At 40.6% G+C, this 27,929-nt stretch overlaps 1 protein-coding gene across 2 annotated transcripts in view; it reads left to right on the forward strand.

Annotated features, from left to right (window-relative positions):
- Nucleotides 1–5,893: 5,893 nt before the first annotated feature.
- The window catches only part of LOC148413563 (rho guanine nucleotide exchange factor 9), a 38,667-nt gene continuing 16,631 nt past the window's right edge, over nucleotides 5,894–27,929 (forward strand). Inside the window, exons 1-5 of one of the 2 annotated variants that reach the window (XM_088431554.1) lie at nucleotides 5,894–5,961; nucleotides 6,763–8,411; nucleotides 9,816–10,151; nucleotides 10,854–10,980; nucleotides 11,073–11,179. In XM_088431554.1, coding sequence (XP_088287680.1) covers nucleotides 6,840–8,411; nucleotides 9,816–10,151; nucleotides 10,854–10,980; nucleotides 11,073–11,179 — 2,142 coding nt within the window. In that variant the 5' untranslated portion in view covers nucleotides 5,894–5,961; nucleotides 6,763–6,839. Of the gene's footprint in view, nucleotides 5,962–6,762; nucleotides 8,412–9,815; nucleotides 10,152–10,853; nucleotides 10,981–11,072; nucleotides 11,180–21,919; nucleotides 22,539–27,929 lie in introns of those variants that run through there. The other variant, XM_088431555.1, reaches the window with a different exon arrangement.

Below are 27,929 nucleotides of genomic sequence, written 5' to 3' on the forward strand. Positions count from 1 at the left end.
TCAAAGACATGACACAACATTATGCAATGGTTTGTATTATTATTATAAATCATTAGTTTAAAAAAAAGAAAGAAAAGGCCAGGAAAATTTTGCATCTTTTTTTTCCCTCTCCTCGATCATCCAAACGGGTCATTAAGACCCGCAGCGTTACAGGGGGTTAACCATTTAAGCAAATGTACAAGGCCCATGAAATCATGCAATATTGCAAGTGAAAATCCCAAGAATAAATACAATGATTCAACTATTTTAAAGAACATCCTAGGGATTGAAATCCTACAGTGAAAATCCACTGGCTTTCATCACATATGACTTTAATGCGAGTCCCATCCCCCCAGGCCTTTTTTTCTCTACTTTTATGTGAAATTACTTCTCAGTTCAAGCCGTCTTCCGCACACAGGCAAAAACGACTGTGGTCACTTACACAGCTTAAGTATAACAAGCACGATCCACTGAATGACACAGACACTGTATCTCTCAGCGGGGAGTATTCCTCTACCACATATGGCCAGCTGCTTGAAATTGCACGTGTACCCATACGACAAAAGGCTTATTACAGGGAGGTGAACCAGAAGCCTCAGGGTGCCATTTATATATGGCAGAACTCAGACACAGAGTGGTGTACTGTATAGTGGTCAGCTCTGACTCTTTATTAAGTTCTGGAGCAGTGTCTTATTGGAACCATCTAATACTCACCAATAATTCATTGAATGAGTGAACAGAAGCTTCTCAAGCGGTTAATTAAAATCCTAACAGTGAATTGGGCCTACAATATCATTTCATCATTTTAGATTAATTCTTCTAGTTTCAGTGTATCGGTGCAAATCCCACAGAAACCTGGATATGGCTGTATTGTGGATTCTGAAAAAATAATATTCTCAAACGTGCACTGTATCTGATTTTTAACAATAAAGCGTCCTTTTGAACCAGGCTATCGTTATTCATTTTGGAAGACCCACAGTGCCGTCATGTGGCGATTTTTTTTCACTACACTCTTTGTATGCCTTTGTATACGTTTATGGGGTAGCCAAATCTAATTGCCTCGAGATCTACTTGGGGGGCGCTAGCAGGCCAGGGTTTCGACCACGAGACTCAATGGGCAGCCCAGGTGTAGATAGACGGATGGATAAGGATACAATTAATAATAATTTAAAAAAAACATTGTAACTGTTTTATTTGAGATAAAATTCGGTGATGTGTGCTTAGGAGGTGGGTGGAGCATGAGATAAATCTAGCGTTTCAGGGGTTACTCAAAACTTGTTTGGGTCTCAGGAAAAGTAAACGTACTTTTTTTAATCATATTTTAGTATTTTATATGTGGATTATTTAAATGGAATGTAAAATGTCCTCCATATCTGGAATGTCCCGTATCCTATACGTAGATCAACTGCATTATATTGCATCTATTGATAGCCAGCAATTGCACCGTTCCGCTTTTACCTGACTGCTCATCCTTTTCAGGATTACGATAAGGTTTGGAATCTAACTTGTTTGAAAAGGTGCAAAAGACAGACTGACAAATTTTAAACCACTTTAAGGCCAAGGAATGAGAGCCGTCTGACGTCACAAATAAATCAAGAACAGTTTCGGCTACTACCTATAGATGTCACTCTTTGCCCATGTTTAACTCTGGAATTGCCTTAATGGGCCTCTAAAAGAGAGTTGTGTCTGAACTGAAGGAAATTTCCCGCGTTAACTGTGTCGATTAAAGGATGAGAAGGTGAAGGAATAAGCTTTTTATGTTTGACAATTCCCCATTCAGAAGCAGTATTTCCACAAATTTAAGCAGCAGGAATTTGGTACCCCTTTCATGTATCTTTCCCTTTTGCACATTTAAAGCTACGTTTGTTGGTGGATCGATGTAAACTTGTTTCCATTTGTGATCAAATGTAAGAAATCAGTGAGATTGTCCACTGACAGCAATTACATTTCTCAAATTGTGGCATAACACAATAAGAGGAACCTTGCGTATGAGATCTCATTGTTGCCTCGTAAGACAGTGACAGAATAATGTTGCTTTTCCAATTAAACTAGAAACAGGCCAGGGAAAATCCTGAGTTGAGAGGTCAGCATTCATCACAGTGATAAAACAGGCATCTGAACGTTGCTAAAAGTCACTGACAGGAACGCCAGTGTTCTATCAATCACACACTAATTATGCACTAAATAGCCTCTGATCACCGTCTAACCACTAAACCACATCCACCGCCTTGCAATATTTAGAAAACTATCCTGGCCTCATCTGCAGAATGGTTCCACTCATTTTCTTGTGGGTTTCAATGAGAAATTCTGCTCTACAAAGAAGTAGGTGCTTTCAAGACTGGAAACATTTTTTTGTGCCAGGCTGCCTTCCTCTGCTACTGAGCCACAAACAAAGCCAAGTCCAGCTCAGCCCAAGGCTTGAACAGGAAGATAGCACACACGATAAACAATAAACAGGTTGAAATTTATCATTTTATTTGACTTCTCATAAGCAAGTCCAAAACAATTCCAAAGTCAAAAAAAACTAACCATAAGAACAGATTTAAAAAAAAAAGTGAAACCAAGCATAACTCATGAAAGTTAATTACTGACAACAGTACATTTTAAGTGAGGACTACAGAGTTCAGATTTGAATTCCTAAAAAATCTGCTGTTTCCTTTCTTGCTCTGGAACAGGAAGTAGAACCGTGGTCGTCTTCCGTTCGCCTTGTTTATTGGAACCCGCCTTCCTGTTTTTAGATTCAACCTGATAAGAAAAAAAGTCCAGAGCTCATGCATGCTCTTTGTTTGGTTTACCTGAAATTTTGTACATCTTCACATCACTGATGACTTTCAGACCTTTCCACTGTCTTATTACTGATGTTAATGTGACTTGAAATGCCTTGTTTACAAAAGGAATAAACAAAACAGACTAAAATTCCAAATGGTGATGCCGTTTAAAAGTGTGGGTTTCTGCAAGGCAGACAATTCAGTCAGTGTGTGTGTGTGTGTGTGTGTGTGTTTGAGTGTGTGTGTCAATGATAGTGCCATGTGCAGCCTGTCCAGGGTAGAATGCAGGTCAGCACAGCGGGAATGTCTGGAATGTCAGGATAATTCTAATTCTTTTTGACCATGAAAAAACTGACACCTGGACCTGTCCAATATAAAAACTCAGAAAACTACCCGATAGAGTTTAAACATTTGGCACCGTTCTTTCTAACGCATTGAAGGTGAGTTGGATACACGCACACGCAGGAGTTTGACAGCGTTCCTCTCTTGAGACTTCTTCAACACATCAATCCAGACAGCTTTAAACTGTGTTGCCAAACACCTGTCCTGAAAATAATATGAAAGTCTCAGCTGTTTTTTTAAAAGACACACCTTTGGAATCCAGTTCCCATGCTTTAGAAAACCTCCCGCTTGGTATCATAATATATCTGCCCATACACCCACCCCCCACTGACCCAGTCCGGTTAACTTTTTTGAAGGCAGCCTGTTTTCACTCGACAACTTTGACAAAGACTGCTGAAATAATTACAACTGCGCTGAAACTCAGCTCGTGTTTGTGTACCGTAATCTCCACCAGTGAGGACTGTGTCATAGGAAGAGGCGGAAGAGGTTGATTGTTCTGACTATGAGAAGGCAATGACATCATATCAAAGAGCTCTGTTGAGAGCGCTCAACACTTGGGATAAATAGGCAATTGCTGATAAGTTACACAGCTCAAATATCAACAAAACTTATCACTTTAAACACGGGGCACGCTGGCCAAACGTCTATACAAATACATGATAAATCTTTCTGTCCAATTATGACCCGCACCCTCTTTCCGTCAAATTACATAATACTACTCAATATGTTTTTAATTTTTTTTTATAGTATGTATCTTTTATGTTGGTGTATTTCAGCTGCGATTCAGAACTGCCTGCTGCACGCATGAGCCGGAGTACCGCGACCCAGTTTGGGCCAGAATGTCTTGTGATGGGAGGGAACAGCAGGAAGACGGCTTGGGGTCCTGAGGAAGTGACTGAGTATGTGGAGGGAAGTAAGGAAGGGAATGGAAGAGAATCATAAGGGAAAGCTGACAACAGAAAGACGTAGACAAAACATGAGTCAATATTACAGAATGCTTGTAATGTATGAGGTAAAGGTTTAGCTGGATGATTTGGACATAAAGTTGCTGTCATTACTTGCAATTTTTGTTGGGGTATAATGTTTAAATCATCATATACTGTTGCAAAGTGCGTATGGCAATTCCAGGAGCAGGGAGCGAAACGTGGCTTCGTGGGCAGCAAGGGAAGCATGGACACATAGAGATATTTACATACAGTCAGACAGACTTCCTGGCATTGTCAGCCTGAGAGCATTGATGTCAGATCCACTCCTTCCTGTGCAGAAGGGAGAACGCCATGCTCTGACAATGGGCCCAAAACAGGACAGAGAGGAAATGTTTAAATTTAGGTCCCTTCTTCCACCATCTCCTCTTTCTATCGGCTATAGAGTCCTGGAGCTGTTTAGGTTTTGTGAATTCCTTCAGTTCCCCGACCCCCTGAGCTCCCTCTCCCCATTGTGTCCTTTCAAAGGAAGGATTTTCACATTCAAGGCAAATCCCAAAGGAGGATCAGTCAGTGAGACCGGAGTGCAGTCAATTACTTGTTTTCACTGACAAATGCGCTTTAGCGTAAATCTCTCACAAATAAGCACTTAGACAATCAAGGTGGAAGAGTTGACTTTTGTTTTTCAGATGAAAGCGATACAATTTTTTAACTATATTTTGTCTGCCATTGAAAAGTTACTGTACAGATACGAGGGATGTCGAAAAGGTTTTAAGCATCAGAAAAAGCAAAAGGGATGAATGATTCTCAAACATTTATTTTTCAATAGTGCTCATCAAGGTCTGAAAACAGCCCTGAAGCAACTTTATTATCGCAGTGTAGAAGAATTAATTTGTTTCAACATGTCTTATACATGATGCCTTTTTCAACACTTTTCAGTACACCCCCCCCCCCCCCCCTTGTATATGGTGTAAAAAAACATAGAATATGCTCGCTTGATGTTCAACGACTTACCAACATTGTTTTGTTTTGTGTTACTATTTTTATATTCCATAATTTTTTGCTATACATATTACTGTGGTTTTCTTAGTCTTTGTATTATATGTTTTATAGACTCAACAGTTGCTAAGCATATTCCTTTTTGCAGTATACTTATGCTACACACAGAGAAGCTTAGTTTGATTCCAACATAATCTTATGTGTATGCCCATTACGTTTTATTCAGAGTATTATATTTGCATTGTTTTAAACATTGTTTGTAATCAAATATGTAACTGTATAGTCGTAATCTGAATGTGTTTTCATTCAAATCGAATGTAGTGGTGTGTATAACAACTGTTGTAAGTGTGCTCAACATGTAGAGGGGAGACAAGATTTGTTTCTCCCCCTGTGCATTTGAGCTACTGTAACTCGAGTGTTACAGATATATCAGACCAGCACCCACTGGAACGTTTTTACCATAGTAATCCGTCCACAATTGACCACATGTTGACAGCACAACAATAGTAATGCAAGCAGAATTGTATTTTTCTCTTTCTGCAATTGTTCATACGCCAATATGGAGAAAATGGTGTTATGGAAGGGGAAACACATACATTTAAGGGCTGAATTCAATTCACAAGTACTGCAAATAATAACAACAATAATGCATGTGAGATCTCGTGTGCGCGTGCATAAATCTGTGCTGACGAGTCTGCGGCCGCGCGCGTGCTCGCAGGCCAATAGTTCACTGGTGTGTGGCTTAACACACACCAGTCGCTTTCGGTCAGACAGGCTCGGGCGAGGTTTTGTTGTGTAAACCGAGCAGGAAAGGATCCTGCAGACTGCTGTTCGCCCATGGATGTCAGCTAAGCCGCTAAACAGGCAGAGGTTCGCGTGTGTGTGAAAGTCGGAGTTTTGTTGACTTTGAGGACTCCTGCGACGATGCCATCTTCACTAACGACTGCGAAGTAAGCGAACAACTTTATCTTCAACGTGCGACTTGTGATGTTGGTGTTTGAAGAAACTGCGTTTTCTAAAGTGGACGCCCAGTGTCACTATTTATCTGGAAAGTGTCACAAGTTGACTGACAAGAATCGTCTTTCCTTAATGTAAGTTTTGTATCTTAGTTGAGTCATAATTGTGGCACGGGGATAATATATCACACGAAAATATTCATAATATCAAATTTACATTAGTAAAAATGTTCTTATTTGTATTTTACTTCTTTTTTTTTTTTTTACTTTCCTTGAATGGATGGATGAATCCTAATGTACGGTATCGTATGGATTAATAGATAATTAATTATTCCAAACGAGAACATTTAGGTGGCTTGTAGAAAGAAAAAAAAACAGTAAGCAAATTATTTGCTCGATTATGGAATGTAGTGTGCTCAGAGAGTGAAGAGAATAAGAATTCCACTGTGTGGAATAGTACTATACATGTGACAATAACATCTCTTTGAATTCATTGAAACGGTCACTATAAACAAGCACTTTGCACATTTCACAGGCATTCTTTGTACACAATCTACTTTAAAGGGGCTGTGATACATGCCTTGACCATGGCAGTTCTCTAACTTGGCATTAGTTTTCTGAAACAGCTGATTTGATACCACAACCAACGTCAAATAGCGAGGCATTGCAGACTTTAGGGTTTCTGCCTCCTGGTTTAAATGGAAATCTAGTTTCTCTCAATAAGATGGTGGGGAAGTATGGTGATTATGGTTGATGACAAAACTGTTCTTTTGTGTTGTTTGTTCAACATTTTAGGTGTTGATGAGAGAGAGCGAGGGAGGACCAAGACATGATGTTCATTGGAGCAGATAGCTGACATTGTGGAATGACAGATGATGGCGCAACTAGACAATCCTGCCCCTGAGAGTATCAACCCTAATGGGTTTGTCAACCGAGTGTTTAATGTTTCTCTGGACGTAGAGAATGAGACCAGCAGTGTTTGTATTAAAGAGTCTGGGTCAGATCCTGCAGAGATGCTGGGTGAGGCCCAGGCCCCATCTTTTCAGACCCCTGTCAAGGACAGACAGGAGGTCAACAAGAGACCTCGTGCCACTGGGGGCATCTGGAAGATTTTGAACCGGAAAAGAGGAGTCTCCGAGCTGGGGCAAAGACCCCACTCCATGATTCTACTTGGGGAAGCTTCCATCCCCAAACTCTCATTTGCTGATAAAGTTCGCTCCTTTAAGAAACTTAAATCTCCCTCTGTGTTCAGGGGAAAGGTTGGCAAATTGTCTAGTGCCAAGCTTAGCAACTCATTGGTGGACGAGGGCTCCTTCTGCAGAGACTTTGGCACACCACAACAATCCAGTAGGGACACACTTAAACACCGTAGCAAGCGGCATTCATATGCTGGCTATACAGCAGAGTTTGACTGTTCCTTTGAAGACATTGACCTCCCAGCTCCGATGGATGACCATCAGACCACTGCGGTGCCAGAAACTACAGTTCATAATGGCTGTAAGCCATCAGAAAGGGTTTCCTACTCAAAACGAAATCACAACAATTCAACTAACTGTAACAAAGTTGCAGGCTGTGAGGAGACTTGTGTTAAGGGTAGCAGAAGTACCACCCAAGGTGCAGGAAGGCGGCACAAAGATGTGTGGAGCTACTTGAGGAGGATCTCTCTTTTGGGGAAGACAAATCCTGCCTATTCAGAAAGGAGCTTTGATTCTGAGCTTCACTCTCTTGACAAGACTATTGACTCTGAATATGGTTCTGTAGACCTTGAGAATGTCAAAGACTTCCATGCATTGCCTCCAAAAAATCCAGAAATAAAAGGACACTTTGGTGGACTGTTTAAATTTTTCAATAATGTAGCAGAAACAGCCAGAAAGTGGCGGACAACATCCCGCTCTTTCTCCCCTCCCGAGGAAGAAAAGACCCCAATTAGTTTGCCTCAGGCTCCCCATTGCACTGTACACAAAGTTCACAGTGTGTCCCTAACGGTCCGTGGCGAAGGACTTCTGCAGGGTCAGAATTCTCCTTCGTCGTCATTGACCGCTAAGCCCTCAAAATTCAGTTGCTTTGAACATGACGTCCTGGCACCTGTGACAGGTGAAGTTATGTTCAAAGCTTGCTCAGTGTCTGGTAGCGTAAATGGTATTCAAAGCTTAGAGAGTACAGGCAATCATATAGACACAGCATCAAACCAGAAATTCACCACTGTAGAAAATCATGTTCCTCACTCAGTTACAAACAATCATGCTGAGCATGAAATGAATCCACTGAACTGTCTGCTCCAAAGAGAAAAGGTGAAGGATGACACAGGAAATGATGAGGATTCCAAGGATGCTTCACCTGACTCAAAACGGATACAGGAAGTGAATATTCAATCACAAATATATGGCAAAGAGAGTACAACCAGTAGCATACCATCATCTAATTCCACTGAGGAGATATTTAAGGTAATGTACATTATTCATTTATAAGCAATTTTAGTATATAAAATGTGCTTTTATTTATCGTTTGCATCCCATAATGGAATTTGTGTAAAATCGTAGGTAGCCAGTCTCATAATGTTTAACAGTTCTGTCATAACCGCGATTCAACGCAGACTTTTCTAATCTTTAACACTACCATATGCATGCATTACTCTCCATGTTCAAATTTTGGTTCTTGCAACAGTTTTATTTACATGCATTTATTTTCCTGGAACAGCAACAGAATAAATAAACAGCATCAAAGCTGTCACCATCCCGTGATTTAAATCCCAGTAGGTATGATATAAATATCTGAAATAATAAGTGAATTCATTTCACCAATCATGAACTGACGTAAATATAGCGCCTGTTTCTGTTATCATTTAGCACCATCTGTTGGAAAGAGGAGGTAGTAATTGCAATGGCAGTACTTCATACCTCATGTAGCATGCTTATGTAGCCCTCTCCCCCCGTGAAGATTGTTGTCCCCCCTTTTACAACGGTGATGCCTATTTTAATTTTTTTGGGGGGCATTTTCGTCAAGGTATTGAGTCAGAACATGGTAGCCCAAATCCAACTGACAAAATGAGAAAAGACATTGCAATACTCAGCACAATTGTTATGCAAGATCATGAGAACTAGTGGTTCTGCGGCCCAATTTGTGAGTCGACATAGATGTTTACCAGAGTTTATTAGTTAGAGTTATGTTGTTGTTGTTGTTGTTGTTGTCTTCTCCTAAGACCAACATTTGGATCATTTGTTTTTCTAAAATCTATTTGTGTTCAAATTTGTGAAGGATAAAAAAATTATGCTATTATTAACACTTTCTCTTTTTTGATTTACATTAAATACCAAGCCATCCGTTATCTACCAGCTTTCCACCGCTCATCCTTTAATGTTGTAAATGAGCTTGATCTTATCCCAGCTGACTGTGAGCATCAGACAGAATATTCCCTGAATGGTTCCCACTGACACTGAAATTTACACCTACAGTTCATGAGTGGGAATCAATCCCACGCTGGCTGCACAAAAGTCAGCTACGTGCACCACTACACCACCAATGACCTGAAGTAAACAGGTCTGTATTTGGTAAAGCACCTGTTCTTCAGTGTTTTGTGGCATCTCAATCAATCATTAAAAATACCTGGAAAAAAATAGATATCGCTGACTGAATCATTGTTAATTTTCCATCGGTACAGCCCATCAAAATATTATTTTAAACAATACATTTGTGGCTGTCAATCAAAATAAATCCTTATAATTTAAAGGCACAGTGTGCGAGTAACGGGTCTTGTTTGATTCTGGGTGTACCTAATGTAGTGTCCTGTAAGCATTTATTGTTGCATCTTGTGTCTGGGCCAAGCCTCTGAGAATGTTTGCCAATCCCAGCTGTGTGAGCAGATTGCAAGCCAGACAGGCTGCAGTGTAAGACTGCCAGCCCCAGCCTTGCCCTACTCTAACACAGAGAAGACCTCTGTACCTCAGAAGCTGCTGCGTCCCCGTCCTCGCCCGGCATCAGCTGTATTGGATCTGTGGAGACCCAACCCAGACCAAGAACTCTACAACTATAGTGAGTTTGGCTCACTATGCCAACGGAGGCACGGACCTAATCCCACCATGCAACACTCCCTCGGGCTTAAATGTACCCCTGCTCGTCCCAGGCCCTGCTCTGTCATTGAAGCCAGTGTTACTAGCACGACGCAGTCCACGGAGTTGCACGACAGAGTAAGATGTTAAAATACCACACAGGCCATTTGAGCATCCTTAATTGCATTTGGTATCAATATATTGAAATGCACTGTAGGAATTTTTCACCTTATGCACAGTACAATGTAAATGCACCCCCCTTCCTTTCAAAAGGCAGTTTCAAAATGAGTTCTGAGTCCTACTTAAAGTCTCCACCACCGCACTGATAAATAGAACACAAGGCCATAATGAATGAACGCACTACAGATCCCGAAGGTCAGCCTGTTCCTAACACAGTCTTTATACACTACTCACTGTTAGCTGCAACAATGCAAGCATGCTCTGTCCCATTTATAAAGAAAGGCCTTTATTTCTGGATGCCTCTTGTCTACCAGCTCACATCCCCCTCTCTCATTCTTCTGTCTTTCTTTTTGTTGCCTCTCCTTCCTTCTCTCATTTTTCCTCCATGTCCAATTTTCTGCCTCATTGCTCCCATAAGTTCGCCTTCTCGTTAACCTAACTCAAAAGTCACTTTGTTTGAACCTCAGAGGCTGCCTGGCTGGTTTGATGTACTGTGTAGTCTGACAGTTTGCAGCCAGGCTTGCACCACTAACACACCACTCCATTTAGCATGCTGGATGTGAAATATTTTGAATTCACTGAACGCAAGCAGAAAGGCAGAGATGCTGTGTACATGAGTACGGATTTTAGGAATTGTCCTAACTTCTGAGTACCCTCTAGGCCTTGTCTCGTCCTCCTGGGGTGTCTCCATCAGAACCACCCCTGAAGGCTTCTCTGCAGCGATGTCGCTCCCTCCCGCTGCCCCATAGTTCTTTAACTACCTTGGCTCTTCTCCTGCCTCAGTCAGGTAAAACACAAGTTTATTTATTTATTTTGTATATATGAATGTGAAATTTAATGGGCTCATCTCTTGTCCACTTTTTTTGTTACGTCCAACAGATGTGGGTAAGTCCTCATCGTCATCAGTACGTCTGCGGTCAGCAGGCAGTAGCTGCAAAAGGAAGAGGCTTCTACGGCCTGGGTCAGAACCATTACAAGTCAACATTGTGAGTTGAGCATATCCAAAATAAACACTCACCGCTTTGCTCTCTAAAGTTTTAAGAGCCATTCAGTAAATAGATGAAAAATATCTTTAATGAAACTGCTGACCAAACACATATGTATTATTAAAAACTGCTTATTTTGCCATCACATCCTCTTGGTTATTGCTAGGTAGCTACTGGATAAAAGAATATCTCATCGTCAATACACTCTCCATTAGGACGTGCTTCTAATATGAGGGTGTGAGCATTCTGCAGATTCCGCTGTAAATTCTTCTTGATCGCACACCTTGCTTAGGCTTGTCCGTCGGCAAAATAATTGATTGTTAATTATATAAAATTACACGATTGAAGACAAATCTAAACATACACACTCCTTTTATACCGGTGAGATGATATTGAGAAGCGTTCCTAGCATGCCCTTCTCAAAGTGGAGAAATCACGGGTTTGATACCAGATCAAGCCTGCTTGTTTGCGGTTTGCATGTTTTCCCCATGCCCACATGGGATTTCTCTGGTTTCCTCCCTTATTCTCAAAAACATGCATGGTAGGTATATCGGACACCAGTTTACCCTAAGGTGTGTGTGGGATTGTTCATCTATGTTTGCAATCAGATTGGCTGGCAAGCAGTTCAGGGTGTACCCAGCCTACTGCCTGGAGACAGTTGGGATGAGCTCCAGCACGCCCGCGACCCTAGTGAGGATAAGCGGCTAAGAACATGGATAGGATAGTGTAGGATAGCTTTATTGTCATTACACCTGCACAAATACAAGGCAACAATAATCACTTAAACAGACTCAAACTGTCCTAGAGGCACAAAAACAATAATGAACAAGGTAGTATAGAAGTTATTCCTGTGAGCATGCAACTGCTCTGCACTGCTCTGACATCTAAGATAAGAAAAGCAAAACGCAGGGGATGAGAAGGGGAATGAATGTTTTGCCATTTCCCTAGCAAGGGTTATAGTATAAGCCTGGGAAAAAAATGGCACGCGCATAAACAAAGAAGCATCGCCACAATATCTTGAGACATACATGTACGTACGTGGGTAGGGAAGAAGGGGGCGGGGGGAAAGCATGACGCAAATCAATCTAACTAGCAGCCAGATCTAGTCGCATCTGCAGCAGGTCACAGCACGTGGTCAAAAATTCAGGGACGACATACTGTAGGTGTTGAGTTGATGATAGTCTTTGCGGTGTCTGTGTATGTGTGTGCATAAGAATGTCCTTCAGCTGATTCGCCAAACATAGTGTCACAGTAGAAAAAGGTTGGAGCATTGTCTGTTTATCTGTCCTAAACGGGCACTTTTAAAATGGAGATTACATGGGTTGAGTCGATACATCATCAACAATGTAGGAAATGACGCGTTGATGTGATGACTATTCAGATTGATTTTATCCAATCTTCTTAAGACATTATTCATTTTAAAGTAGCCAAGTGGGATGATATTAAAAGATGGTTTCGCATTTGCATCTACAGGAATACACGTGCACAAGGTATTCTCTGCATAATCTTTTTTTAATAACTTGTGCTGCATAACCATTTATGTTTTAGTCATGGTAAGAATATATTGGTTAGTGCTGTTGGAAATACTTGAAGAGTAACTTTGCATTACGTGTATAATATCATGAGTGTATAACAATATTGCAGTTTACATTGCAGCAGTGTGTCTTTTTCATTCTAAAGTCTATGACAGGATACACCGTAAGGAACTGTGGTACTGCATGAGTGCAGTCTGGAGTTGTAGAGAAGTTTGTATCGTAAAATACGGGTTAGGGTTAGGGTTAGGATAGCAGAACAAAGTGAAATGTGATCTTCAATAAAACCACACTAAAATGGTTTATGAATGTTTATTTCTAATTAATATTGATATCCCTATTCTGTGACCTCTAAACGGAATTTGATTTCTTAAATGAGGTCTCATGATTGAATTAAGCAGTTGTAGCACTTGATGTTAAGTGGTGTTTGAAAACCACTGCGCAATGTTGCCATGACACTGGCTGTCTCGTGTTCATCTACTTGCTTCTATCTTTAGGTAGCCTTTTTAAGCAAGGGCTAAAAGAAGACAGTGTGTGGGTGACAGAGAGAGAAAAGGGGGTGGTAGAGAAAAGAGAGTGAGAAGGAATGAGAGATGTTTCCTTTTTGTGTGCATGTTTGTGTCGTAGCCTGCCCCAGGGTGGGGACATGCACCACTGGAAAGGTCGTCGAATGGTGAGAGACATTTATGTGAAGCATCCGCAGATGTTACACATTTTCCGTGTCTTATTCACCTCACATGAATTGAGGCTTTGACAGAAATCTTTTAGGTGCGCTACAGTGTCTGTTACTGTTCCCTATTAGAAAGACTACTCGCGCCTGGAGGCCGCAGGCAAAAAGAAAGCGTTCTCACTGCAGTGGATTAACTGCTAATGCTGACGCCTCTCTTCTTCATTTCATTTAAATGGATCTCTCCTCAAGTCACTGCCCCCTCTCCTTTCCTCTCCTCTCATTGGATCTGTTAATTCTTCTTTAGATTGAGGGGACAGTTTGTCGTGGTTTGGTACCGATGGTGTGATAGCGTCCGTACTGACTCGTTGGGTTAGTGGTAAATTTATTAAGGGCTTCATGCTGATTAAAACTTAAATCAGAAATGTTGCATGATTAAGTATAAGACCAAGCCGGGTATGTTCAGGCATAATCATATTATGCAACACTGTCTATTAATTATGAATGCATGACTCAGCAGGCAGTGGCTGTTTGGGCAAAGAGTAAGTCAGTGATGGAACGTGCTATTTGTGCACGCAACGTTAGACACATGCTGGGATACCAGTTCTCATATGCTGACTTTACTCTGTGAGTGTAAATTTTTTAAATCACTTTTGTTTACAATATTTGTCACCGCACGCTCTGCCCTAGTGATACATCCTAAGTACGCCTGACTCACTCGGATAGAGAGTACAGTACTGTACATACATTTTGCATTTTCTTATGCATGCATTCCAAATGTATTCTTTAGGATCTCTCATTCCACGAGCATCCATCTTTAGATTAATACACAGCACCAGGTTGTAATGTGTTTGTCGAACACTGTGAAGGTGTATCAATAAGGTACAGCGCAGATCTGCAATACAAGCCACATGTGCTCCCAAACCTGTCACTGCTGTTTATTCAGCCACACTGCTCTACAAAGGTGCAAACCCATACGCACCGTGACATCCTGCAGCCACCAGCTGTAACAGTTCTGATAGAGTGCTGCTGATAGAATCTACCCAGGTAGTTGTGTCACAACCTCCTGAGGCTGTTTCTCCTTCTGACTGAGTTTGTGCCTGTCAGGTGTGTTCATGTGTATTATTGTCGGTGCATGCACAGTATGTGTTTATGTTGTGTATTCATGTGCATGTGTCTGTGAGTGTGTTTGGGAGACAGAGAGGCTCAGGGCCTTTTTCTTATATAATTGTCAAGAGAGTTTCCTTTGCTCCTTACAAAAGCTATTCCCACATTTATTTAATGTGGCTGCGTGTTCCCAGAGACTATGTGGTAACACTCTGATCTGACTTACTGGAGTAGCTTGCTTTACTGTAACTCTTAATTATTATAATTATTCTCCATACTTTTCCACACGTCTTAGATCAGGTCGTGCAAATTTGTGTTATTGGTATTTTGCTGCATGTTGTGTTAATGTTATTATTATTATTGTTATTGTCAGTTGTTGTAGTAGTTGAAATTTATTTTTTGCTGCATCACCTGCGAAGAAATCAAAGGTTGATGTCACATTAGGGCATTGAAGACATGTTGTAGATGGTGTGACACATGTGTTACATAATCTTTCTTTTGGGACAGCTTTATACCATGCCATACTTCTTTATCCAACTTGATCATTTTGCCTGTTTGATTATGTTGGTAATTTCTCTAAAAATGTTCATTGATAACCTCGGTTTGCACAGACATACTATTATTCCCCCTTACCAAGTCATTAGAACAATTCATCTGGTGTGGGAACAGATTGAGAAATGTGCTTTCCTGTTCTGACTGCATCAGAGCACACAGTAAGAAAGGCCTGGATGGATGTATTTCATGTGAAATAATAGGATTAGCTCATGGAGCCTTGACCTCCACCTTGTTACTCCTTTAGGATGGAAGTGCAAAAGAGATTGCATGCAATGGCAAACATTCCCAGAGATTCATTCCAAAATAGAGTGTCAAGCCTTCTCAGAAGAATGAGATAATGATGTTTGTTGCATCCATATATTGTCCATGTAGTGCCCCTCCTCACAAATTTCCAGATATAATTACAGCATCATTACTTAAAAAAAATAGATTTAAGTAGTTCTTTTTTTGATGGGATATTGTGGCACAGGTCTTGCCAATGTTAAGTGGATTTGCAAACAACATCAATAATGTTGTCTTCAGCTGAAAAGTTGTCATTTTACTGACTGTGCACAAGTTCTTGGTGCTTGACATTTAGGATGCTGCCTCAGCTTTCTCTCTGGTCACCCTCAGGCCAAAATCCTAGACACTGAAACTTTCTGGCAGAATGCCACATGAGCTTTGAGTAAACTAATTGTGGGACATAATTAACTGTTAATAAAATGCACAAATGATTGATGTTTTTGTTTAAACATTAATACTTCAAACTTGAGAATCGAAGTTGGAAGTATATTATTTTTTCTTGTCCATAATATTTGCATTTATCGTGGTAAACGTTTGCTATTGTAACAAATGCTGCATTATATCCATCCATCCATTTTCTATAGCCGCTTCGCCTCTTGTTTACAAATAACACTTTTTTAAATGATATAGAAAAATGCCTTTTTAGCCAAAAGTATTTTAAATTGTGTATTTTAGAGGTGTAATTTCAATTCTTTTTTACCGCGATACTGTGATATTATTGCTAAAGGTTATCATACCGTCAGAATCTTGTCTACATGGGATTTGTGTCTCAGCCCATCCCTATTAAAAAGGTTCTATAATTGGGACAAATGAGCTGCTTGGGTCAATCAAAGTGGTTGGTTAACTGTTCAAAGGTTTTGTGAATTTAGTTTCTTATACTTGCTTTTCAAATTAACTTATACAAATCTTGTGAGATAAATATACAAGGCAAATACCGTCAAGCTCTATTTATTTGAAGTTTGTAACATGTTAGCGTCACTTATCCTGCAATGGATTGTGCACATTTCTAAAATAAATGTAGTTGGCTTAAAGGTGTTGTAGTTGTGTCCTGTAGGCCCATTTAAAAGATGACGTAGATTTTCCTGGCAGCTGACACTTCCTGTGCACATTATTTTGTTATACTTTATGTCTCTGACCTCTCAGGCTCACTGCTAGACCAATGCGGCATCACAAAAAGCGCTCCATCACACACACGTACAGTATTATGCAACCACTTCACTCCTAGTATTTCTTATTCACCCTGCCTCTCCCTTCAAGTTCTAAGTTGAGAGCTAAACCTCAGTCACTGGCATGACTTTTTTTTTCTCCCGCTCCGCACATCAACTTGAGTTTGACTCCAAAATGTTTGTTTTTCACCTGCTCACCTTACTTGCATTCTCCCATGTGGTCGTCCCTCCAGGCATGCGAGAGTACAGCACCTGCTCCAAGCAGGAGGGTCTCTTATTATGTTGTGGTAATTTGATGATGATAGCACATTTCAAATTGCTTTTAATTATTTTGCACTGTAATGGAACCTCATTCTATCAACATTCCTATTTATGAACTGTACGCCGTAAGGGAGAGAGCAGGTGCATATGTCAGCGGAGGTTCCGCTCTACATGCTCCATCATCCTTTCACAAATGATTGACATGGTAGCCTAAACATTGTCTGAAAAAGATTTTATTTTTAGCGGAAAATGCTATTTGCAGGGTAAATGTAATCGGGAGTGATTTAGTGTGATTTGCCATCTGAGTGTGACTTAATTGCCATCTAAAATAAAACAGCTGTTTATTCATTTTTGTCAGTTGCAAATAATTATCAATGAATTGGGAAACAGACCTAATGCAAATGCGTGTCACTCGAGGTTCCACTATACAAATACAGTACCACACGTTTCAACATCATTAAAAATGCTCAGTAGTCATGATTATAGGTCTTCTGACAGACAAGACAGGAGCAGTTTTCTGTTTCGGGTAGCTGAAAAAAATAACCTAAAATGTGAACAGAACAAAATTGTGTACAGGTCTGGTCTATACCAGAGCCTGATGTAAAGCCTCAGTTACGACAACTGTTTTAGTAGTTTAATTTATTTTTATCTATAGTAAAAAAAATTGACTTAAGACGTGGTAAAAACAGAGGCTTTAATATTAGAGCTCTGAAGTCAACATTTTGCAATACCCTAACATACACTGCGTGCAAAAAGGAACCCAGCAACCAGAAAACGCAGCCAGGATTCCAATGTATAAGGCCCCAGGTGGCTGCCAGTGCTCTGATGAGTAGTGACACTAGTAAACACACTCATAACTGGCACAATGCAAGCGCAGTAATGCTGCATCAAGGCTGAAACAGGTCATGCATTTTTACTCGTTTCCCCTCATAAATGCTCATTTTGGGGTATATTTATATTTACACAGATGCTCCTCTGCATGTGAATGAGTTACGATCCGGATGCCCATTCATTTGCTGAATATGTTGATAAGTTGTTAGTTAAAAAAAAAAGTCAGAATTATTATTTACATCAAGAGCTACTCTGTCAGGAAAATATTATCAAATTGACCAGTGTCACTAAACCATGCTTCTGAGAGGAACTCGAAAATAATAACCCGGGTTCTGCAGCGAGCACGCAACATCATCAAGGACAAGACACACCCACAAAATGATCTGTCAGAAATGCTGCCATCAGGCAGATGCTATAGAAGCCTGAGGGCCAGGACTGACAGACTGGCAAACAGCTTCTACCCACAAGACATCAGGATTCTCAACAAATCCCTCACAACCGAATTTGCCTCCTACTGCATGCGTAAACAATATCTTGCATTGAAATTTTGCACTACAGTATATGATATTCTGCACTACATTATTAGCACCATTGTCTCTGTTTGTTGTTTATTAGTATTTATTTATTCATTGCTATTTATTGATTGCTCGATTATGCAATGCCGTCTGCTGCTCGGGGAAGAGAAACAGAATAAGAATTTCATTGTGTGGTACAACTATACATATGACAATAAATCTATTGAATCTTGAATAAAAGCGCACCAAAGCCATTCACATCATACTCTTCTTACTATGATAAAGTATATTTTGAAGCATGTCTGGCCTCTCACAACATTTCCTGCCTAACTATAGTGGAGGCAGGCAGTTCATTCCCACCATGTGCTCGACTGTATTTCATAGCACTTCTGGCCTGTCCCTATTAGTTACTGCCCAGTAAATGTGTCTATCCTGCCTGGGCGTATTGAGTGGAAAGTCTGTTTGTCTGAGGCATAAAGGCACTTGGAGAAAGCAGGAAGTCAGTGTGGTTACCGTGGGGATAGAAGGAAAACAAAAGAGCAGGAGCAGACTGGAGTGGGAATGGGTGTGGTGGCCATTGCCTCAATAAGCCAATGCCCTCTGGCCACAAGTAGATTTGATCACACAGATACTCTTATTCAGAGAGAAGCATTTTAAAAATGTTTGTGGTCTCACACGGACTGAGTCATTAAAATAATCCCGGGATAGAATTATGCATTATCTCACATCTTCTTCCACGTCTTGTAATACTTTTTTCCTTGTTGTTGTCTTCTTAATTGTACGTTTTATTTGTATTGCTGTCTACATATTCTGTACTGCAGTTTATAACTTCTAATCACAACAACAAAAATGAAGCAATCAATATACTGTATAACAAGCAGACATAGCTACCTTGACAGAGCTTTGCACTATGTAATTACTTTTGTTGAATTGGCAGTTCCACTGCCTCTTAATGATATATATGGCATTGATTTTCATTGCGTTTACATTCCCAGGTATGGCTTGGTTTCTAATAAAGTGAAAAAATAGGTCACTCCTTAAGATGAAAGTTGTTAAGTGTATTGTTCCCAGTCTAGGTAAGGTAAGGTGTAATGTGTAATATTCATATTATTTATGAGAATACCGTATATATATCTGCTTTTGTATGAACATTATAACATGAGCTAATTCTTCTTAGCAACAATTCACAACAGTGAACATTGTTAAACATTGACGTGCAAATCATTGTGCTGCATAACAGTGTCTGTTGAGCACAATCAAGATGGCCTGGTTGTGCCAATTAATTTTCCAGTTATTTTTTATTCTCCAGGTAACATGGACACACTTTGTGGTCACTGTCAAAGTTTGTACAGTTATGCCTTAAAGAGACACTTGCTTGAGATGAGCATTGCTCCTTATTTCATCCGTCTTTACTAAAAACTGATATCAGCAGTAAAAATCTCCCCGGAAATGACACACTAGTGATTTTAGGCATGTTTTATTCAGCACTCTTAATGACACTGATTTCGTTGACAAAGGAACAAGGCAAGCCCAATGCTATCGTTTACTTATTTGATAGGTGTAATTTTCTCATGAAACTCAGTCTTAAGCAAAACAAAAAAAGATTTACTAAGCTCGGCTAGTCCAGGAAACGAATCACAAACGGATCTATGCAGCTTCAAGTAGGATGAAAATGTGTCTAAACAAAACGAGGGCTTGGACAGTCAAAGAGAGGATCACGCAGGGCCGCTTTTCGATGTTGTTCATAAGCATTTTATCGTATGTAATACTGCGAGGAATTGTACTCTTTTTACAAACTAACTCTCTTCTGTATATGTATGAGTAAATTAGCATTGGTGTCTGTGCAGATTTAGACTTTCAGATGTGACCTTTGTTGTCTAAATGTCAGGGAGATTGGAGTGTGAGCCCACAGTGGAAGAGCACGCTTATGTAATATGCTCCCTCTGCTTCTCATACACATGCACACGCACACACATATGCAAGCACAGAGGCAGGATCTTGTTTGAGAAGGGCTGTCATATCTTAGCTGTGATGCTTCATACAGCTCTTCGCAATTCTCTGAAAGCCTCCCTTTCATGAGCCTTTGCTTTTATCTGAATGTATGTGCAGAAAGTGCCACGGAAATTATTTATGGCTTTAAAAATACCGGGGCACTCCTTTTGGTGTTATTCTTTCAAACATGTTCTCGATCTTTGATCCAAACCCGAAGCTCAATGCGAAGTTGCGTTGAGTGGTTGATTTGATAACTGATTTGGGATTGTGGTGACTGATCTAAACCGAAGGCAGCCGATGAAATGATTTATAATCACTATGAGTACCAAACAAAAAAATATTCTCAGCAATTAGGATGTAAATACTAATAATTGCTACTCTTACTATTGATTGTAAAACATTACAGTGGATTGTGAATGTATGTAAAAACTATTATCTCGATCAATATCTTTCATCAAGCTGAGCCGAAACTAATTGTCCATCTCTCCATCATCATTATTTTCACGGTGCTTCCGTCATTGCTAAATTATAGTAGTCAGTGCTTTTTTTTTTTTTTTAGGATCATCAGCCGTTCTGTCAGCCCATCATCTGTCACTCCATCATTATTATGCCAAGCTCAACAGACACAACTTTTTTATGTCATTCAGATTATGTAATCACGTTACCACTGTGATATGTTGTGTGCTGAAACATGGCATTGTTCATTTTGGCTACGTTTTCTGCTCTATTGTGCTATAAAAATGCCATAAGGTGTTATCAAGTGTTGCCGTAATCTAAATAGCAATCCTAACATTCAGAACGATGTTTTGTTTTTTTTTTCTTTAAGACAGAAAAAGGAATAGCAAGGCAAACAAAGCAGTTGCAACCATTCTATTATAATGTACGAAATCTGTGTTGTCTGTTGCTGTGGGAAAAACTGCAGCATTTTATGCAACCGACATTTTTATATTGGCTTTTTACAGTTTATACAGATGATGATGAAAGAATGAAATAAGATATAATAGTCCCTATTTTTTCACAAAGAAGAAGAACAAACAACAACTGAAGCTGTTGGTCAATCGAATAACATAACACACAGAGGTGGGCCAGTACTGACGAATGTTCTGTCAGAACTGACCAGAGATGGGGGACTTGAGTCATGTGATTTATCTCGCGTCCCACTTGAGTTACTATTTTTAGGACTTGTGAGTTGCTTGCCAAAAACTCGGGAATGACTTGACTTGAATTTGAACTACTTGCCTTGACAAGTTATCTTGTTCAGTTGTTGATCGTTTTTAATTTACCCCAGTTCACCTTTGAGGAAGGAAAGAATGGCAGAAAGAAACCAAAATAGCAGCTTTGTTTCAGTTTTGCCAAACTAGCAACCCAGTCAACATGTCAGTGCACTTGCTTAGTGAAGTGGGCACACTGAACAACGGCCCACGGTCCATTCAATCACCAAGTGTGAGCATTCGATTGTTTCACAAGAAATACGAATTGATTTCTTTTTTGTCTTCCTCATTTGAAAATTAGGAATACAAGGAAATATTAGCCTTATGAGCCTCTGAAGGAATGGTGAAAAATGCTGACGTCATACCAATATACCAAGTGCTCAACACTAATATGATGCCCCCTTTATTGTGGCGAGATCCTCATGTAAGATACAACTGATAAATGATGCATCGCATTACATGGCACGAAGCCAACGGTGGTATTGTTAGAAGGGATGACGGTTGTGATTTCAGCCTTGGTGGTCAATGAAGTCAGCGAGGGGCTGGCCGTGCCCCTCCCCGCCCGGTGTGATGTCTGATGCCGGTAGTCTAGCAGTGGAGGCTGATGAGTATTAATTCAGGACCGCCTCTCCAAAGCTGAGCCCTTCTCTGCCTGGTCTCCCCTCACCGGAAGGCAGCGTTGCAGCTGCGAACAGCCTGCACACCGCCTCTCCCCCGCTCGCTTTAATCTACGACCCGGAGAGTCTCTCGTTTGTCGGGGAGAGGCAAAAACACCGTCAGGTGTTAACCAGCAGGGAGAAATCGCGGTGCAGACTGATGACGATGATGATGGTGAGGATGATGCATCCCTTCCTGTGCCATTATGAATTACAAGACGCAGTGTGAGGAGGCGTATCGGAATCTTTTTTCCACGTTTTGCCCGAACGGAAAGGTGGATTACATGCTCGCCTGGGGTCTTCACAGCCGAATACCGCCCGACTGAGAACGCCTCTCACGGCCCGCAGTGCTGCGCCATGGCCTTGGATGTCCAGACTTGCGCGGTGTTTACGGTGATCGCGTTGCTGGTGCTTGTGAACGTGCTGTTGATGTTCATCCTCGGTACTCGTTAATGGATCTGCGCTCGGGGCCCGGTTCGCAGCGCACGTCACTGTCACACAGGAGAGGAGAGACAGGCGGTGCGCGGTGGTTGAGAGCGGGGACACCCGGCGCTCCATCACGGCTTCGCGTTGAAATGAATGACGTTGGTACAACATAATGTATTTGTGTTACCCCCCTCCATCCCTCGTTGTGTATTGTCCTCTTCACCGTTCTTGTCATGTTGTTTGGTGGTGGTGCGGACACACTCGATCTGCGCTGTAACCTCTTTCTGTGGTCACTCGAGTTATGAACATGTCCCTTTCGTCGATCTCCTCTTTTCTCTCCTCCATGTTGTATTCCATGGCTTATGAGCATGAGGGTATAATTCAATTATAGCGGTATGTTATTAGACTGGGTGAATTCTTTTAACCTCGTCCTGATGCTGCATGATTTTTTTTTTATTGTTTATTATTCACAACGTGGCAGCGAATATGCGTTCTCCTTACCGAGGACAACGTGTTATATTCCTAGCAAGTAGGCCTGCAAGGGTGGTGTGTGCTGCAGACGCTTGCAGCATCATGGTAACTGAACTGTAATCAGCTGTGGACAAGGCTAGGCCGAATACAGGAGGGCCTCCACATAAGGTATCCCCCATTTTGGATGCTGTTAAACTCGCCTCCCATTTCCAGTCCTAGAATATTCATACTTCTTCGCACATGTTTCTGAGGCTCGCAGCTCTCCGGCCATTGCGAACTGTATTGGCATCTGGTACTTTTCTTATCCGCCAAGTGAAAAGGCATGTTAAAGGGAAAATGCCTGTTTCGTTTCTTCCGCAAGCAGTTGCATGAGCCAATAAAGATGGGAAGCAGGTGTCATAAATGTTTAATGAATGTTATAAATAGATATGCTAAAAGCCCATCTTTGACTTGTTCGTGAAATTCCTATTATTAGTGATAGTGGGTAGGCTAGTTTGCGTTGTGCTTTTTTATTTATTTAGTTTTTTCAGAGTTAAGTGCTCTTACTCTGTAGGCTAAGTGATACGTGTTTGTTGAAGGAAGGTGGAAAGGTTTCACTGCATGTGTAGACAAATACTTGGCAGCCCTTCGCATCTCAAGGGAAGGTAACATTTCCACTTGTCATGGCATGCTGGCTGATGTTCTCTTCACTGTAGAAGAAAGCTTGATCTTACTTCCATGTAGAGGCCACATGGAGCATCAAGATTTTGTATCCCGCAGGTAGCAGCTTTGGACAAGATTAAAGTAAGCAGCAGAGCACACGTTAGCAAGTCCGTGTCGGGTTTTTTATTTGTATTTTGCATGTAATGTAACTTATTCTTATTGACTGTTTTGTCTTTTATCGAATCGGAAGATATTCACACCTTTGTAATCCCTCTGCAGCTGGAGTCTTCCTAAAGCGTTCAGTCAGATGTTTTGCAAACAAAAGTGTCAATGTGCGTATAAAGCGTGCGAAGGATAAAAACCATGTGTGTGAGAGATGTGCTGCTATTCCTCACTGAATTTAGGAAGAGCTATTTCTGATTGGCTCCCAGACTCGGGGTATATGTGTATTACATAACAAGGTTGGCAGACGCAGGGAGGATGGACCGTGAGACTCACTGTGTGCGTCAGAAAGAGAAACCTCTTTCTGGAATATAGCACCCTGTTAATCGACAGCTCGGGCTTCGCTCTCATGAACAGGCATACTTTTGACTTTTATTGAAAGGGATCTTCAATCATGATCTTATGAGCCGGACTTGGACCTCTCCATGCATAAGCTCTCCTTACAGTTACACGCTACAAAGATGGTAAGGCTTGTTGAAACATGTGTATATGCTTAGGAATGCTGTCGGTGCATCGTTGCAGCTATGCTACAACTACGAAGAGCGGAAGAATGCAGTGGGGCTGCCAGTGCAGTGAATGCTGATGCTTTGTGCTGCAAAGATAGCATAGCTCAAGCTTATTTGTTTCTTACGTTGTGTTAATATATGTCACTTAAACGTACCACATAAGTCCGCTCTAAGAGTGACATTGCTCTGCAATAATTCGCTCTGACCTAAATACAAATCTTCCAGTTCCAGGAGGGTCCTGGTTTTTAATGGTGCAACTTGACATACTGTATAGGTCATTACAGCTGTCAGATACACAGGCCATGAGTGTTTGCATAGAAGAGCTTTCCGATGTTATAGGATCACGCTACGGCTAAGGCAGGGGTAATTGTTGAGATTGATTATGTAATGTTTTTAATTTATGCAGAGAAATGCAATGCAATGTATTGGAGAGTGCTGATCTCATTAGGTGATGGGATGAGGGAACGGGGAGAACAGAAAGCTGAGAAACATGGTCATAGTGACTTGATCGCTATCCCCCTCTTTTTCCTGATGTCTGTCGCCTGTATTACAGCAGATTGATAGGAACTGCGCTCTGGTGAATTGGGCAGAAGGTGTAGTGCAATGGTATGAACCTGATAGGTTTAAAAAAAGGAACATCAAGGATGACCTCTATTCTGTCTATGATGGCTCAGTCAGGTCGCTCATTCCATAATATATTTTTGCATTATAATCATTTCAGTCTGAATGATATAAATCCAATTTCTCTTCCTGAATGAACAAAGATTTTTAATCTTTTTGAGCAGCCTCCATCCGTGCTGTTTCCATGGCAGCGTGACACATGTTTTTGCAGTAATCCTCCTCTCTTCCTGAAGTGAAGAGCTTTGAGATATAGGCTGGAACTATTGTTGCAGCAGCTCACAGCCCTGTGTGATCGCCGATGTAATCAACCTTCTCAGTAACATCTTTGAGCAAAAATCTGCATGTAGAAATGGGTGTTTCCTTTTCGAGTTTAGCAGGTTCTCTATATCTTCCTCAGTCCACCAAATGTGATGAAGGTATTTGGATGCTTAATTAGAAATCAAATATGATGCAGTAGTTCATAAAAAATCCCATAGTTTAACGGTCTACTTTTTATAATTAAATATTCGGGGAAATTTCCTCCCACCTCATATTCCCCCACAGAACCTATTGGAAAAATGTTATTTTGGGGAAAGCGGGATATATATATAAAAATATATGATATAAAATCTAAACAGGTGATATATAATATATCATAATAATATATAACAATATCATGCAAAAAAAATGCATGTAGGTAAATTGGATTCTCCAAAATTTCCCTTAAGTGTGTTTGTTTATGAGAGGTCATTCATCTCTGTGTGCCCTGCGATTGGCTGGCAACCACATCAGGATGTCCCACGGCTACTCCCCAAAGACAGCTCATAAAGTCACCAGCACGTCAGCGACCCTAGTGAGGGTGAGTGGCGATAGAAAATGGATGGATGGAAAAGTGGATGCAGTGTTTCCTCATTTTTTGTAGTTGATGGGGACCAAAACACTCTAGCAAAAAGTTAAATCCGTGAAGTAGGACCCCCACTCCCAGGAATCCCGCTTTTCATTTTCCATACACCTTTCTTATAACAATCAGGACATCATGCACTCACGTTTTGAGATGTGTTCATTGGCGACTTTGAGCAGGCTACGCTAAGCTAAATAAGCTGGAGATGCCTCAACTTGCACTGACAAGTTTAAACGGGCAGGATGATTTAGTGGAAAATGCTTCGCTCCACTGACAAAATGATCAGATTTGCTGTGACAAGGTTATAGTTTATTCAGTGCTAGCGTATTTAAAAAGTCCCCCAAAAAATGAGCTTTAGTGCAATGTATGAAACGGCCACTCACAAACATTATTTGGTCAAACTAGCAATGGTAAGATAGGCTCTATTTTACTTTAGCTGATGAGAAGGAACAAAAAGAATGTTAAACTATGGTTTACAACAGGCATCACTAACCTTTTTGAAACTAAGAGCTACTTATTTTGTACTAATCAATACGAAGGGCTACCAGTTTATGTGAAGACACCGATCATGTTAATGATTTTTTGCAATATTTAAGGAACAGCTGTAGCAAATACATAAATCAAGTGTAATATATCATTTATTGTTTGTACAATTCATAGAAAATCACTAATGCTCTATCTCTTGTAAGCTATCGCCAGCTATTGCCAGCTTCGCTCAGCTGGCAAGTCAGCCTAGAGTTTCAGTGGTCCATATTTTATAAGTTCATCTGTTTATCTATCGTTATAGCAAAACAAAGTTTGGATTACATTTCAACAAGCTTTTGAAAAACTTACTGGTTAGATAGCTGATCAGGAGTCGGTCACGCACACTTATTGATCAAGCCACTGATTTTTGTGGAAGACATGCAGATAAATCCACCTTTTAAATTTCAGTATTTTTATCCATTTTCTTCAATGTTATCCACCAGAACTTGGTGTTGATGGCAACAAAAGCACTCAATATCAGTCTTTGGCATCTAATCAAAGCAGCAGCCTCTATCTTTGTCCTTACGTTTCTCCAATTCTTTAATAATAAGAAAAATTATTCTCACTAATGTTAGTTGTATAGTATAATTTGTATAATATAGTATAAGTTGTATAATTGATTATTGCCTGAGCAACCGCCACAGTTAGCCTGCAAGAAGTAGCATACATGTGGAAAAGATGCTGACTGGCTGTAGTAAAAATCTTAGCGTTCCTAAATGTTTGAAAACTCTGACCACTTTCCTTTGAATATCCTCTTCAACATATAAAAATACTGAATAAAATAAATCATCACAATATTTTTGCTTTTTTCACCTGATAGTTTTTCCTCATCTGAACTCAAATTTGCTGTCAACAAAGAATCCTAAATATTGTGCAGATGGTTGTTATATTTGATGATGTGATTGGGTGCGTGAATGGTTGTTTGTCTCTGGGTGCCCTGCGATTGGCTGGCACCCCGTTGAGGGTATCTCCCACCCCAAAGCCCAGCTGGGATACGCACCAGCAAGCCTGCGTCCCTTGTGAGGATAAGCGGCTCTAGAAAATGGACGGCTGGATGGATGGTTTTTCTATCGGTCACAAATTGAAATGGACAAGTGCAGAAATGTGCATATGAATTTCGGTGGTGATTCCTTTGCATTTTTTATGACAAGGAAACTTGACAAGCCAAGACAAGAACCAAAATAATGCTCAACTTCTCCCTTCAGTGATGTTGTCCCGAATCTCGATGATTTCGGATATGTGTCCCATTTAGATTCTAGCAGTGTCACAGTCTTTTGTCCTTAATGAGAATGACTTTTAGCTGCCTGTATCCAATCAGCTCACAGGCCATGTTCTTCCCCGACTGACTGATGCATGTCTGAACACTGTGCTGTTTCTCCTGTCTTAGTTTTGCCCTTTGTGTGTTGATGCACTTTGCCTTATTGTGCTGTGGTTTGTGTTACAAACTGTGTAATGCTGTTTACAGTCCTCAGTGCTATCAGTTGGCTTTGAGGGTTTGTATTTGCATCCATTAGAAATCGGAGTGGTTTCAATATCAAGGATAAGCACAGTACCGCATTTTGTTTCACAATTATTTCATAAGCTCTTTCAATTAAAACACAATTCTTGGAGCATTTTGTAAGAAGTGGGGAAAAAAAAACAATTATAATCTCAAGCTAAACGCCATACGAAATGTAAAAGGT

This window comes from Hippichthys cyanospilos, chromosome 13, assembly GCF_059441005.1.
Source record: "Hippichthys cyanospilos isolate Australia breed blue-spotted pipefish chromosome 13, RoL_Hcya_1.0, whole genome shotgun sequence".
Lineage (NCBI taxonomy): Eukaryota > Metazoa > Chordata > Actinopteri > Syngnathiformes > Syngnathidae > Hippichthys > Hippichthys cyanospilos.